Source organism: Brugia malayi (assembly GCF_000002995.4).
Source record: "Brugia malayi strain FR3 genome assembly, contig: Bm_v4_Chr4_scaffold_001, whole genome shotgun sequence".
In the NCBI taxonomy this organism is placed as follows: Eukaryota; Metazoa; Nematoda; class Chromadorea; order Rhabditida; family Onchocercidae; genus Brugia; species Brugia malayi.
In genome coordinates this window covers 5,112,843-5,126,444 of record NW_025062478.1, presented here as the reverse complement: position 1 = coordinate 5,126,444, position 13,602 = coordinate 5,112,843, and the positions used below count along the sequence as shown (strand labels likewise).

Genomic DNA, 13,602 nt, shown 5'->3' with positions numbered 1-13,602 from the left:
TATAATATTGTGATTATTGTCTTTATTTGAGTAGTCAGTGCTGTCATTTTAATTACTTTGTATCATGTGGACTCATAATTTATTTCTGTATATTATATCATTTTCGGTCACAGCAGTGCGATAGTAGATCTTTAGCAACTGCTTAAAAAGTTTAACAAAGCTATTCTCTTCAGAAGAAATTATCCTTCTGGATACGTATTATGGATATCCTTTCTTTACACTTGAAAACTCAACAGTGCAATTAAAATGTAAAAAACAAAGTAGGATAGTTCATTTGGTTTACCAGAGAATTAATCTATTTTTTTCATTCAAATCTAATGCAAGGGAAAGTTGATTGTGAAGAAGAAATTCGAATCTTCGTATGGATCTAAGACTACCACTTGCTTGATTGTTTTATTTAATTTAGTATTTTATATTTCAGTTTGCTTTCTAAGGTTTTAACCTGTGATTCTGAACTGAATCCGACTACTCCACTAATCAGTCTCTTAGAAACATACAATTTAATTCCTGAAAGTTCCATTTAAATTTCGTCGCTCAAACTGATTTTTTTATAGTCAGAGATTTAGTGAAGTTATTGAGGAATTAAGCTGAACTCTGAAATTTGAAACAATCATCCATAAGGGAATTAGATTGTCACAGTTTTTGTCAGAACTTTGGTTTAATGCGTTTACCGTCTATTGTAAAAGTACAATTTAAATTTAGCGTTACTCGCCATCAAAATTGGATTTCTCTGGAATAAATCGGCGATTTTTAGAAACTATTCCGAATTTATAGCTGAGAGAATTAATTAGATGAACCCTAATTAATATGTCAGGTTTCTGCAGTGCAATGTCAGAAATGTCTAAGATTAAAGTGAATAGCCGGGGTGTTGATACGGATCATAGTAATATCTACATTTGTTGATTATCGCAATTGGTTATTTCAAATTTAGACTGGTTCCGAGTGTAAGACTAGTTGCTAGTCAAAATCGGAAAATAATTGCCGAACTGAATATATATTGATTTTATATTAAAACAAACTGCAAGTTAGAAAATCAGTTTTAAAGCCAAATGGATACTAATTTCCTGATCAAAATTGTAGCAAAAATCATGAATTCATCAGAAATCACTAGGACGATGGGGTAATCAAATATGATACATTTGTCGTCTCTTTTTAGTGACAGTTATCATATCAACAAACGGATCCTCATCCATTAGAACCACGCCTTCGTTTCTTTTTTTCTCTTTATTGATGATAATAGTAATTGTCACTAAGAAGAGATGACACAGACAGCGAAAAGCTCATCATTCATAGATTACTGTCAGGTACAGGTAGGCGGCAAGCTTCCTACAACGTCCCCTAAAATTAGAGACTAAAATTGAATTTATATGTGTAATACAGTCGTCCTTAGCACAGCATCATTACTGCTGTTAATATTACTGTTAAGTTTTGGAAGAGATACTCATGCTATTGCTTGTACTTATTTGGGTGAGCGACACAACAATGGTGATCGATGGGTAAGTGAAATCAAAATTTTCTGATTTTTTAAAATTAAAAAATCTGAAATATTTAATAGGGATGATAAAAAAGAGCAAATTCTCTTTCTCCGTAAATCATAAACGGTAGGTAGTGTATGTGATTTAAAAGAATACCTTAGTGGCAACATCATTCAGAATATTTGCATATTCAGCAAACCTGGAAATAGCAGGATAAATATGTAAAAATCATTTAATAAAATGTAGTCATTCAAATTATAATTACATAGCATAGATAAAGGTTATTTTAGTTAGTTCGATCAGCGTTTATTATCGAATGTCACGTTTATCTGAATGGATCTTGGCGAGCCGATGTTGTTGCATGTCAAACGCCGGAAGGTGTCGAAATGTATGACGGTGACGAGATTGTAGAGAATGATATAGTTTGTTTGTTCTTCTGAATGCTGCATGAATTTTGGATTATTTAAATTAAGGGAAAGTTGAGGAAGAATTTAAACGATGATAAATAAAATGAGAAGAGAAATATCGAGAACATTAAGGTATGAGTAGTGCAAAGAAACTTGATCATAATATAGGCTTTTTTGAGTTAATTTTCAATTTTTTAATTCAGCTTTCTCTCTTCTTGCTGAATATCTTGTTATTTGAATGCATGAGATCAAATAAATACTATTTCTCATAACACTTAAGCATTTGCAGTAATTTTTGAACGAAAGCTAAACTCGATTAAATAACATTCTTCAGAAATTCCACTGTGTAAAATTGCCGTCGGGTGGGTATCAGATGCAGAAACAATACATCATTCGAAATATTAATTGTGAAGGGCATCGCTTTGGTAAGCATTCCTATTTCATTACATTTTAATTAAACTATAATATTTTGTGGGTCTAAATATTCAAAGTGCTTTTTGTTGATTCATAATTGCTTCATTGCATTTCATGTTTTCATTTTGAACAGTTGTGTAGGAGAATGGTGGGTCAGTAAAAGAAACTTCAATAAAACTTGCACATCAACCGGAACACATATTGTGAATTGCTTAACGGATACCGGCATTCCGATTACATTGAACACATCTGTTACACTAAATGGAACTCGATATAAGTTTGTTTCTATTTCTGCTAAAATTCATGGTTACTCCAATTTTATACTATTTTCGTCACCAGAAATTACATTTTACCATCCATTCCAAGTTTTAGTTAATGCCACTAATGAGAATGCTTGCACAACGCAATGAACTGTTTCGAATTTCTATTTGAAGCATTATCAATTCGTCCATTGTACTGTTAATCACTAACTCTTTTTCCTTGAGAGTGCATTTTACGGTCAATTTGTTTATTGTACGTTCATTTAAGTTGTGACCAGTGACTTCATATATAAGCATAAGAGAATATATAGCAATAATTGTGAAGCTTTTGTAGTTTGGTTTAAATCTAAAGCAGTAAGCTTAATTAATTAAAAATATGATACAGTTGGACTAATTTGATGTCTTTTAAAGTTGAAATTAATTCCTTTATACCAACAATAATTTCAGTTGTATAGCCCGTAGTGATGGTGTAGTAACCCTAACACGTGATTTCCCGGGAAATTTGCGCACTGTACCAAAGACTGGACAAATTTCTTGCATTGTTAACGGTATGAGGAGGAAAACTGGTGAAACGTTCGTTTTTTTTTTCTCTCAGATTTTTTTTTTTTTGCAAGTTTTGAAATCTTCAGTTATTATTGCATGCTTTACTGTACAAAAGGTTTATAAAGTTTTTATGAGAATCAGGTTTTTTTTTTTTTAAAGTCTGTCGTAATTACTACTGCTACTGTATTCATGCTAAATTCATTATTAATGAGTTATTTCAAGATGGGTCGAAGATACGAATTTTATTAAAAAATGCAATGAACGGGCTGCAATTACTGTTGAAGCTTGTATCGCAGACGGTCTCATCATCGATCTCAATTCAAAAGTTACCCGTAATGGTAAGGTGAGTTCTTTGGAGCACACTTTCCCTGACATATATATCAATCATCGGTTTCTTACACATTTCCAACCTTTCCGTTCACCAATTTCTTCCATTTGAGTTTTGAATTACTTTATCTTTCAAACACTTAAATGTCTTAAAAATAAACCGGTCTAAATTACTGAAATGTATTAAATGGTTTTTATATCATTCTTTTTTAAAATTACTTCAAGTGGTACAAATGTCTTAAATAAATTTTCCTTTAAGCTATTATAGCATCACTTGATCTAGTAAGTAATAATTTTACAAGAAAAAAAAAAAAAACATAATTGTTATTTATATAACACAATTCTTAATCAGTTCGACTGCCTGGTAAATAATGTACGATATTCTTCATCTTAAACTTAGAAATTGCTAACATGGACTTCAATACCTGTCAGTATAACAGTTTGTGAAATTAAATTTCCTATAGAAGCATTTTAATATTCCAATAGGTAGTAAAGATTTGAAAATCAGTAAACTGTACAAAGGGTAGCGCAAAAGAATGATTTCAGCACCAAACAGAAATTTTTGGCCGTTCCTAATTTTGATTTGCGGTACAAGGTCGCCTCATTTCATTACTGGAAGAATTCTATTTACAGACGTACACTTGCACAGGCAGTGGTCATGGGAATGCTTTATTCAAAATTATATCAGTTACTGACATCATCACTCATTCTTGGTTCAATTTAAATTATTTTTTCATTTTGTTTAAATTTTGTTTTCTTCAGCTGAATAAAGAACAGTAAGAAAAACAATTTTTTTTTTTTTTTCGGCGAAATAACAATTAAAAAGGGCGTAATACTCAATTAATGGGTTTATGTGAGCATTTTAATGCTAATAATTGGAAAGTGTTACTTTATTACTTCACAACAAGCTTACATATTATTAATTTCTCACATCCAAATGTTCAAATTTTGATTTCATTAGATGCAGGTGTGATAAATAAAATAAAGTAGGTAAGAACCGGACGACTAACAGTTTATTTAGATCAAAATAATTGAGTTTTTAGCTAGGCAGTTATTGATTATTATTGATTAGTAGATATTTTCAGACTAAAGAAATCGGTTCGTTCAAAGATAGTAAAATAAACAGAATCAAACAAATGAACTGAAGACGATATTATTATAACGAAAAATGAATGCAATTATAATATTTCAAAGACTTTCTTATTATTGAAAAAAACTTCTGTCACTTGTTTTTGAAATTAGAATAAAAATGATCTAATGAATTTCTTGGGACAACAATAGTTTTACTAAAATTATATAAAATTTTCAAGTTGCTGAGCCTTTTAATATTATTTGAAAATAAAATATGAAAGTAAAGTTTTGAAATTAATTTTATGCATTATTAGGAATTTATTTTTTTAAAGTTGTAATATTATTTGAAGACTTTTATTTAATAAAAAAAAAGTTATAAAATATGTGTAATATGTGTAATTTCGAACTGTTGATTTGATTGATAAGTATCATTAAATTCTATCGGTTCAAGTATTCAATATCATTCATTAATTTAAGATTCGTCATAAATGTGACTTGTTAACTAGCCTTGGTTTGCGATTTTCGTAACATCAATTGGTGTTTCAGATTAAAATTAACACGATGAATTGTAGAATGATATTAGTTCAATCTCATCCACGACTGAAGTAGTTTCATATATTGTTCCATGTAAGAAATAACTTCATAATACTTGGTTAAAATAAGAGATTTTAGAAAGAAAATAAACTAAATCCATTTAAAATCTTTGAGGAGGACTTCAAATGAAAGAAGAATTTTGTTCGTTCAGATAGCTTTGTGTCGATCTTGGATACAAGATTAATTATTCCAGAAATATGCAACTTCTGTGTACTATATGTTCCGATACAAATAAAACTTTTACAATTTATGCATTTTCAGAAACAATTCTTGCAGTATTTACAAATTTTTTAGGTAAATTCTTCGCTCATATCATATTATTCTTTGTTTTTTAATAAAGAGCAAAAATTGGGATTTGCTGTAATATGTGTGGCGTTTTATTCATTGTCATCCATTGCAAAAAGAATATGAGAGCATGCATATCATAGTAACGATAATTTTATAAACTATCAAATTCATATTGGTATTAATTTCTCCTCGAAACGCTTTGGATCGGTTGTCGGATAATATCGGAAATCGAGATAATATGGGTCTAAAAAAGAAGAAATTCATTCGAGCAAAAGTTTTATTTTTTTTTCAATAATCATAAATTTGAAATAACGATAATTTTATTGAAATTATCATTTCTTTTTCTTCTTATCTCCTCATGCATTATTGATTGATATGAAAACATTGACCACTCAGAAGTGATCAATCGTCTAGACAACTTCATATATTTCATCAACTTATCCCTATACTTATTTAATACCAGTTCACCCCATTCAGCAATTACCATCGAAATCCTTCTTTTTCTTCTCAGTCTTATTTCTATTCTCTTTTCTTCTCCTGTCCTCTTCATGATACGACAAAGCCGTTTGCAGCTGCATAGCTTCCCGAATGTCCTTGTCATCCTCCCAGTCATACGCATCCATGAAGTGTGTTCCCAATCGCCTAATACCTTTCATGAACTGCAATTTGCCAACTTCAAGTCGTATCAGTTTTACTCAGTTTACTACAACGTTTTGGTTTACTACAACAAACACTGTACCAAAATATTCCAAATCAAAAAATTTCAGGAATTGAAAATCCAAAAATTCTACTGAATTTCAAAATTTATCTCGTTTTTGGATTTTCTTTGCAAATAGCAGTACAAGTTACAATCTCTCTTTCTCTTTCTCCCAGTTCTAATATGATAAGAGTCAAAAAATATTAAAGCATTTACTTGATCATATATAAATTTGTAATCCGGTCGATCCTTATATTGCAGTGTCATCAAGTGATCATAAATTGGTGTGAATTCAGTCGGAGTTTTCTACAAGCAAAACTATGTGAAATTACTGTTTTTCCGAATATTAACTCGATCAATTCAGGTATATTCATTACTTCCAGCATTGAATTATATCTGTTCTGTGAGTTTTATCATGTTTTTGTGAAAAAAATAAATTTGTAGAACACTTAATGAAAGTTCAAAATTTTAACGATGATAGAGAAAAGATGACAGCACCGTTCACTTAATTACCTTAAAAAGTTTATCTGTTGTAATTCCTTCCTTCATTTGCAGTAACACTTTCTCATCTTTGATCGCATTCCACGGCAAGCCAGAGCACAGCTCGATGAGCATGTAAAGCAAAGATAACAGATCATCATTTCTACCCTGGAACTGATCTCAATCAGGACAGTACTCCCACAAAACCGCATGCGATAACATGAAGAGAAGCAATCTGAAAGTATTTATGTATCTAACCTGTTCCATACGTCGATGAACATTCGGCGAACAATATCGTAATGTACCTCGCAGCAAAACTCGCTTTCTGGGTTTTCGTAGTACAAATTTTCCTGTATTAGGATCCTTCAGAGCAAATGATCTTACCATACCTATTGATTGATCAATGTAAATTTCAGTTAGGTAATTCTGCAAAATTGAAATTAAAGTCGTTCTATTTGAATAAACAAAGCACAGATTACCATAATCAATCATGAAAATAGTTCTACAATCTCGTCCATTTATACCGATTACCATATTACCCGGCTTGACATCGCGATGGACGAAACCGATTTCATGAAGCTAAAAACAATGAGCATAATACCGGGATGCTTAGATGAATGTGTTAAATCCAAGAAATCCTTCAGCAGTAATCTGATAATTACTTACCCTTTCAGCTGACATCTTGTGAAAATTTTCAGAAATAAAGAGAAATCACCATTTTAATAGCGAACAAGCACTGAACTGCTATGCGCAAAGTTGTTTCAAATGAGAAATGATCGTCATCTCGTTTTATCTTATTGATACCTTTCATTTTTCTTAAAAATGTCAAATCGGGACCGCATAATGTCATCACAATGAAGCTGCAAATTCCAAGTTCTCAGAAAGGAAAATCTCGAGATCTTCATTCAATCTGTACAAGTATCATAATCCATTGCTATCTTATAGAAAAGTTCCATAGACCGTCCGTATCCTTTAGCAGTGCTATTTCTTGATATTATCTCTGATAACATTTGAATTAACAACAAAACTTCTCTCACAATACAGTTGACAAACTATCAAATCTATGTGAAATTAGATTGGAAAATTGCCCAACTGTAAGAATTTTGAGAGTTATTCAAATTTTAATCAAATATAGTAAATTCATTTTTATATTGAAGAGTTTTATTTCAAATTACAATTTCACTGTTAGGCATATTAGCGCTTCTATCAAAGATTTCAGGTAAATATTGAAGTAAATTTTATGCCAATCAATAAATATGATGATGAACTTATTAACACTGTATAATTAGATTTGTACAGCTCAAGATTCTAACGAATTCTCAGAAATAGGATTCCACTAAAAATATCCTCCAAATGAAATTGCACAAAATGGTGCAATCGTAAAATATACGGCAACAAAAACTCATAATGCTGTATTCACTAAACTTATTCCAAACATTTGAACATTTTCCGAGTAACGGCTATTATGTTTTAAGAGGAAGTAAGATCAAAGTTTACGTGAATTTAGGCCATATTCATGAATCATCTTTCTGAACTGAAAATAACCTGTATTTGGGTCTTTTTCCAGAATGTAACAAGCGGATAGTATTTTTTGTGGCACTACTCAATTTTCCCAGGACGTAAGCTTCCAATTTCAATACACCTCCATCTGGTAGAGCTGTTGATTCGACCTTAAAGTTCTCGGTCATTTAGAGGAGATACTTAGCCATGCTGCTTCCAATATTACATTTTAATGCCCTATTAATCCAAAGCTTACGCCGCCTTATTTCATTTCCCAAAACCTTTCGCTTTTTCTAGAATTTTGATTTCTACTTGGAAAATGCATTACTTTAAGAGCTGCTGCAAAATTTTTCCGTTTAACATGAGTAACTTCATAAACCGCACCACAACCACCTGCTCCAATTTTTTCCATTATTTTCCATTGTCCTTGGATAACCTAATTTGCAAGATATTAAAATAAATGCACATAAAAATTAATGTCGTCTGCTTCATTAAAATTGCCGCAGAAAGCGCATACCGTACTTCCCCTACGGTAGTTATATCGCTGATAAAGCCATAATATTAGCCCTCCTAATTATGTGATAACATCTGACCTTATTAGTACTATCTTTTAGTGTGATATATGATAATACACTATAATCATTTGCTTCATTCTCACTTTTTTATCCGACGATTCTTTACCAAATTCCTTACAATTGAATATACATTATAAAATATTAAATGGAAGTTATGCTAACCAACTTCAAATATTATTCGCTGAAAGATCGTTGCATTCGAAAAATTAAAGCTAAAAATTGATACAAAATTAGAAACTGAGTGGTACAACAGTGCTCACGAATCATTAGAAAATCAAAACTAAAAAAATAAACAATCAAAACTACCAGGAACATAACGAACCTTCCCCAGCCTAAAATCAGGTATTTCGTCCTCATCACCCATTAAATCGAATTTCAACCCACCTAAAGAAACAATTCACGCCAGCGTGACTTAAGAAAATAGCAATGCGCGACTCCCACACCTACCCCACCTATATAATGAAGCGCAATTTGCATTCATTTTAAAATTATCTTCCAATTTGTGATACGCATCAAAGCTAATCATTTCCATATATTTAATATCCATTAAAAGAATGCAACAAAATCCTGAGACAAAAGTTTATTTAAAACATAAAAATATAATTCATTTATGAAGACGGTAGCGAAGCATGCAACAGTTTCATAATCCTAAATTCTGAATATAAATTAACAAGGAAATAACAACACATTTCTTTTAATGTAACAAAGCTGATTACTGAAGAATCTTCTCTACATCTTCGGTGACAAATACAAAATGCAAAACTTAAATCCTTAACTGTGCAGAAATAACAACAGCATGCAATAATCTCAAACATGAAAAAATGATACTTAGTAATTGCTGTTATTCTACCGCTATCGTATCACAGCTCTATAGCTGTATTTTTATCGGAAGCAAAACAACCACAGCAAATTAAACAATTTATAGATAAAAGTATTTCATTCTCAGATTTTAATGAAATATCCAAATATCAGAACATTTCGAAAATTCAACCGCTGCAGTAAATTACAGCATGTCATTCATTTTTATCAGGAAATGAGATCTTCAGTTTAAAATCTTGCAAACAGAGGTGACTGCTCAATGTTCCAGATTCCGAAAGCTCACGCGCTAAGATCTCCAAAACCTATTTGGAAAGCATCCAGAAAAATACGCTATTTGTGCTAGAGCATTACAAACTTTGCCTGATCTAAATCATCGTGAAAGCATGCTCAACACGTGAAACAGAAACTAGATAAATTTAGTAGAATTTAAACCAAATCAATAATGTGTTAATACTAATAAAAACTTAAACACCAATAAAAATTTAGGAATATGTTCAGTTGTAATCATTATTACTGGGAGCCGGACTTTCATCTTTCATAGGCTCATCATTGGCCTCAGGAACCATAGAACTATTCTCAGCACCACCACCATTCTCGGTAACTGTCGCACCAGTCTGGGATTCATTTCTCTCCGGCGAATGAGAACGAGAACATGCACTTCCAGAGCGGCTACGTGATTTAGAACCCTCGCCTTCCTTCTTTGGTGTAGGCGAGCGCGATTTCGAACCAGTGCGTGAACGTGATGATCGACTGCGCGAACTGCGTGAGCGAGAATGAGAACGATGATGAGAACGGGAACGACTGTAAGTATTAAACTGATTACTTAATAAGGGAAACCAAACTGGCAAAAGAAGCACAAATTATAAAAATCAAAAAAAAAAATCCTTACCTTCGACTATCTCGTCTTTCTGAATCGTCAATCAATTTCAGTTTGCGTCCATTCACTTCCTTTCCCTGCAGTTTGTCAAGCGCTCTTTCAAGATCATCTCGGGTTAAAAAGCATACAATCCTGAGAAATGCAGTGTTCGGTAAGAAAAATAAGAAAGTTTTGCAAGATGTCAGACATTCAACTATCTTTTGAAGGAAAACAGACAAAAGATCTTACCCTTCATTTGGGTGTTGCTTGTGCGCATCTGCAAATGTTACTTCACCAGCGGTTCGCATAATATCCTTGAGATCCTGCAAAACATTACCGCTATCAAACGGAAGGATTGACAAAGGAATACATAGGAAACAGACCATATACCTTTTGCTTTCAAAGAGCAAAGCAAAGCATCGCCAACCACCAAACCTCTATATCACTATATTTCCTTACTCAAAAATTGAGCCGAGTGCCAAGATATCTTCCTAAATATATAATCTTCCCTTAATGTACATTATTTCCATGCGAACAATCTCATATTTTCTTGTTGTAGCAACTGATCTTTCTTACCTCAGATTTTTGATGCCAAATCGGACGCAAGAAAATGTCGAAGACATAAGCAACATGCGATCGTCAAAAAAAAGAGAAAAAACTACCATCCAATAAACTTATTTTGGTAAATGTCAAACACCTTTTGTTTCAGCGATACGAAAGATCGAATTTATTTTTAGAGAACTGACCAGATCATGTTCTGATGTGGCCCTCACGATGCGGCAGTATACCACCACTAGCCTCAACCTGCGACATCAGAACGAAACGAAACAAGCACCGAACCACGAGCTCGGGCCCAAACGCACCAATAACAAGACGCCTACGCACCAACGATAAACCATTTTGAGCTGCACCAGCTCGCGACTACCTCCTGGCCAATTGGGTGCCTTCACTTCGGCCTTATCTTCATGAACAGAATTACGTAGCCATCGAACGCGCTTCATAAGGCTGTCCAAACAACGCGCGTTCGATGCAACAGAAAAAAAAAAAGCTAAAAAACTAAATATTTTCCGATTTCTATCTTTCCATATATCAGCAACACCTCAAGCAAAGGTGTTATCAAGGAGCTGAAATTTGGCCATTTTCTCTGCTTATCCATCGGGTAACTATACAGGTTTCGTCGCCAGTGCGTGGTGTGTCACCTTCCCTTTACATACACATCACCCTCAAACAACGACGTATGCATCAGGTGATCGTAAACAACGTCCCAACATTACGTTATCTCACCTGCCACGAACAACGAGACGAAAGGTTTTCAACAATTAGTCGATAGCGTGTTTGTTGTGGTGGACCATATCTGAAAAAACTATTTTGGAATTAAAAAAATTCACGTAACATAGACTAATTCACAAAACCAGAAAAACCGATAGAACTACGAGTATCTGTGCTTTTCAAAATTCAAATACACTAGCCTTGATTCACGTCTCGGCGGAGGAAATCGATCAAAACCGCCAAATCCCATACGACTTCGAGGTCCACGACGTGAAAACTCCAAAATCACACGTTCACCACATAATTCTTTCCCATTTAACTCATATACTGCATCGTCTGCATCGCGCGGATCATCAAATTCCTATAATGATTGTTCTCTGCTTTTCTAAATTCAAATTTAGGCAATAGAAAAACAATCTTGAACGTGCAACCATAATCTAACCTGTTAATTTTGGCTAGCTGATGAAAACTGCCCTTCAAGAAATACTTCTGTATAAATCGAAGAATTGATTTAAAGGAATCCAAAAAACGGGCATCTACTCATCGAATTTAATGGCATCATAACACACTTCGAGTGTGCTTTATTTAAGAGAAACATTCACATTCGACTGACAGTTCATGATTTGTGAACTAAACAGATGTTTCAGATGCAATCGTTACCAGTAAGATTTGAAAGTCGCAAAAGAAACTAAGTAATATTTACTAAACAGCGGTCAGACAGAGTTTTCATAACCACAATAATGAGTCTGCGAGTGAAAAAGAAAAGCCAAATTGCTTATTCAGTAGGAATGAGTCAACGAAATTCTATTGTTCAGTAACAATTCTCAAGTTAAAAAAGAACTGCTCAGAAACATTACAGTCATCTTATTGAAAAACAAAATGACTGTAATGTTTTGAGATGACATGCAACCATATAACAGGTATATTTTTTTTTGACTGCAAGCTCATTACATTCTATATATCACCATCATATGAAAACTGGCTTGCTGTGACATATGGCTTTTGGCTATCAATACCTAGAAAGTAATGTTTATTATATATATCACTACCTAGGAAGTCAAACTTGTGAATAGCCTAAAAACTATGTGTTTACATAAGTCAAACATCTTCGATAAAAGAAATATCAGCATTAAACTAACAAGCTAAATTCTATCACGTATAATATTTTTGAAAACGTGTTGTGCATAAAGCAATATGAAGCTAATTGAGCTATGCGATATAGGTATAGATCTCAGTTTTTCTATTAAATATATGGGATAAGAAAAAGAAACGATAGAAGAAACAGCTGCTTTAACTACGCCTTTCAAAAATTATTGTTTTCTTGATCAAATTAATGAATTAAAAAACAAGTGAAATTAAACACAGTTCCTGCAATTTAACGAAGTATGTATCTCGAAAATGGCGGCTTGATCACTGATAAAGCAATAATCAAAGGAATGACAGAAGGAAGAGAACATGTCACTCTACAAAAAGGATCCACAACCACTTACCACAAAACCGAAACCATTCTTCAGAACAATATCACGTATGCGTCCGTAACCACGGAAGAAATGCTCAATGTCACGCTCGGAGGCTCTGTAAGACAGACGTCCCACGTAAACACGCGCGCTCATGTTACTCATTTTAGCCGACAATGAGGACAATGAAGTATTCTGCAACAGGAAAATGCTTTACAACGATAGCAAACCCGCAACGCAACCGCACACGCTCTTCAGACCATTTCAAAGCAGGATAAGCCCTCGCTCACTCTCTGACGAGGAGAAGTGCCAAGAAAGTGAGGAGCAGACGAAAGAGTACTAATCAAAGAGTATGCAAATGTGGTACTTTGAGAAGGCATTAAATAGAGTGCACTGCTTTAGACGTAGGACAAACGTAAGACAGTACGTAATGAGTGTAAACGCAAAGAAGTGAGGCAGTGCATCCACAATGTTACGAAGTGGCAACGTTCCAAGTCAAGAGAACAACTGGTACCAACGACCCTGAAGTAAAGGTGGCGTGCATCGAGAAGTGGAAGTGTCGGGCGATAT

General features: G+C 33.4%; 3 protein-coding genes across 4 annotated transcripts; 1 reads left to right on the top strand and 2 right to left on the bottom strand.

Moving 5' to 3' along the window:
* Positions 1 to 1,367: 1,367 nt before the first annotated feature.
* Bm5718 (Uncharacterized protein) lies at positions 1,368 to 4,206 on the top strand (the record flags this gene model as incomplete). The annotated part of the gene is made up of 7 exons (XM_043081681.1): positions 1,368 to 1,496; positions 1,766 to 1,897; positions 2,217 to 2,307; positions 2,438 to 2,573; positions 3,004 to 3,129; positions 3,322 to 3,442; positions 4,060 to 4,206. The coding sequence occupies 7 exons, from the start codon at positions 1,368 to 1,370 to the stop codon at positions 4,204 to 4,206; spliced, it is 882 nt and encodes a 293-aa protein (XP_042937615.1).
* A 1,340-nt stretch (positions 4,207 to 5,546) lies between these two features.
* On the bottom strand, positions 5,547 to 8,468 carry Bm16922 (Uncharacterized protein; the record flags this gene model as incomplete). 2 transcript variants are annotated; one of them, XM_001902006.2, is made up of 9 exons in its annotated part: positions 5,547 to 5,623; positions 5,864 to 6,038; positions 6,293 to 6,382; positions 6,590 to 6,724; positions 6,815 to 6,945; positions 7,036 to 7,135; positions 7,272 to 7,416; positions 8,102 to 8,226; positions 8,385 to 8,468. In XM_001902006.2, 9 exons carry the CDS (start codon positions 8,466 to 8,468, stop codon positions 5,547 to 5,549), a joined length of 1,062 nt encoding a protein of 353 aa, XP_001902041.2. The 2 variants fall into 2 exon arrangements, with proteins under 2 accessions (XP_001902041.2, XP_042937614.1); XM_043081680.1 differs by lacking the exons at positions 8,102 to 8,226; positions 8,385 to 8,468 and having other exon boundaries at positions 7,272 to 7,406.
* A 1,476-nt stretch (positions 8,469 to 9,944) lies between these two features.
* Bm6124 (Uncharacterized protein) lies at positions 9,945 to 13,197 on the bottom strand (the record flags this gene model as incomplete). The annotated part of the gene is made up of 6 exons (XM_043081679.1): positions 9,945 to 10,251; positions 10,340 to 10,459; positions 10,556 to 10,629; positions 11,591 to 11,660; positions 11,770 to 11,936; positions 13,066 to 13,197. 6 exons carry the CDS (start codon positions 13,195 to 13,197, stop codon positions 9,945 to 9,947), a joined length of 870 nt encoding a protein of 289 aa, XP_042937613.1.
* Between the last annotated feature and the right edge of the window lie 405 nt (positions 13,198 to 13,602).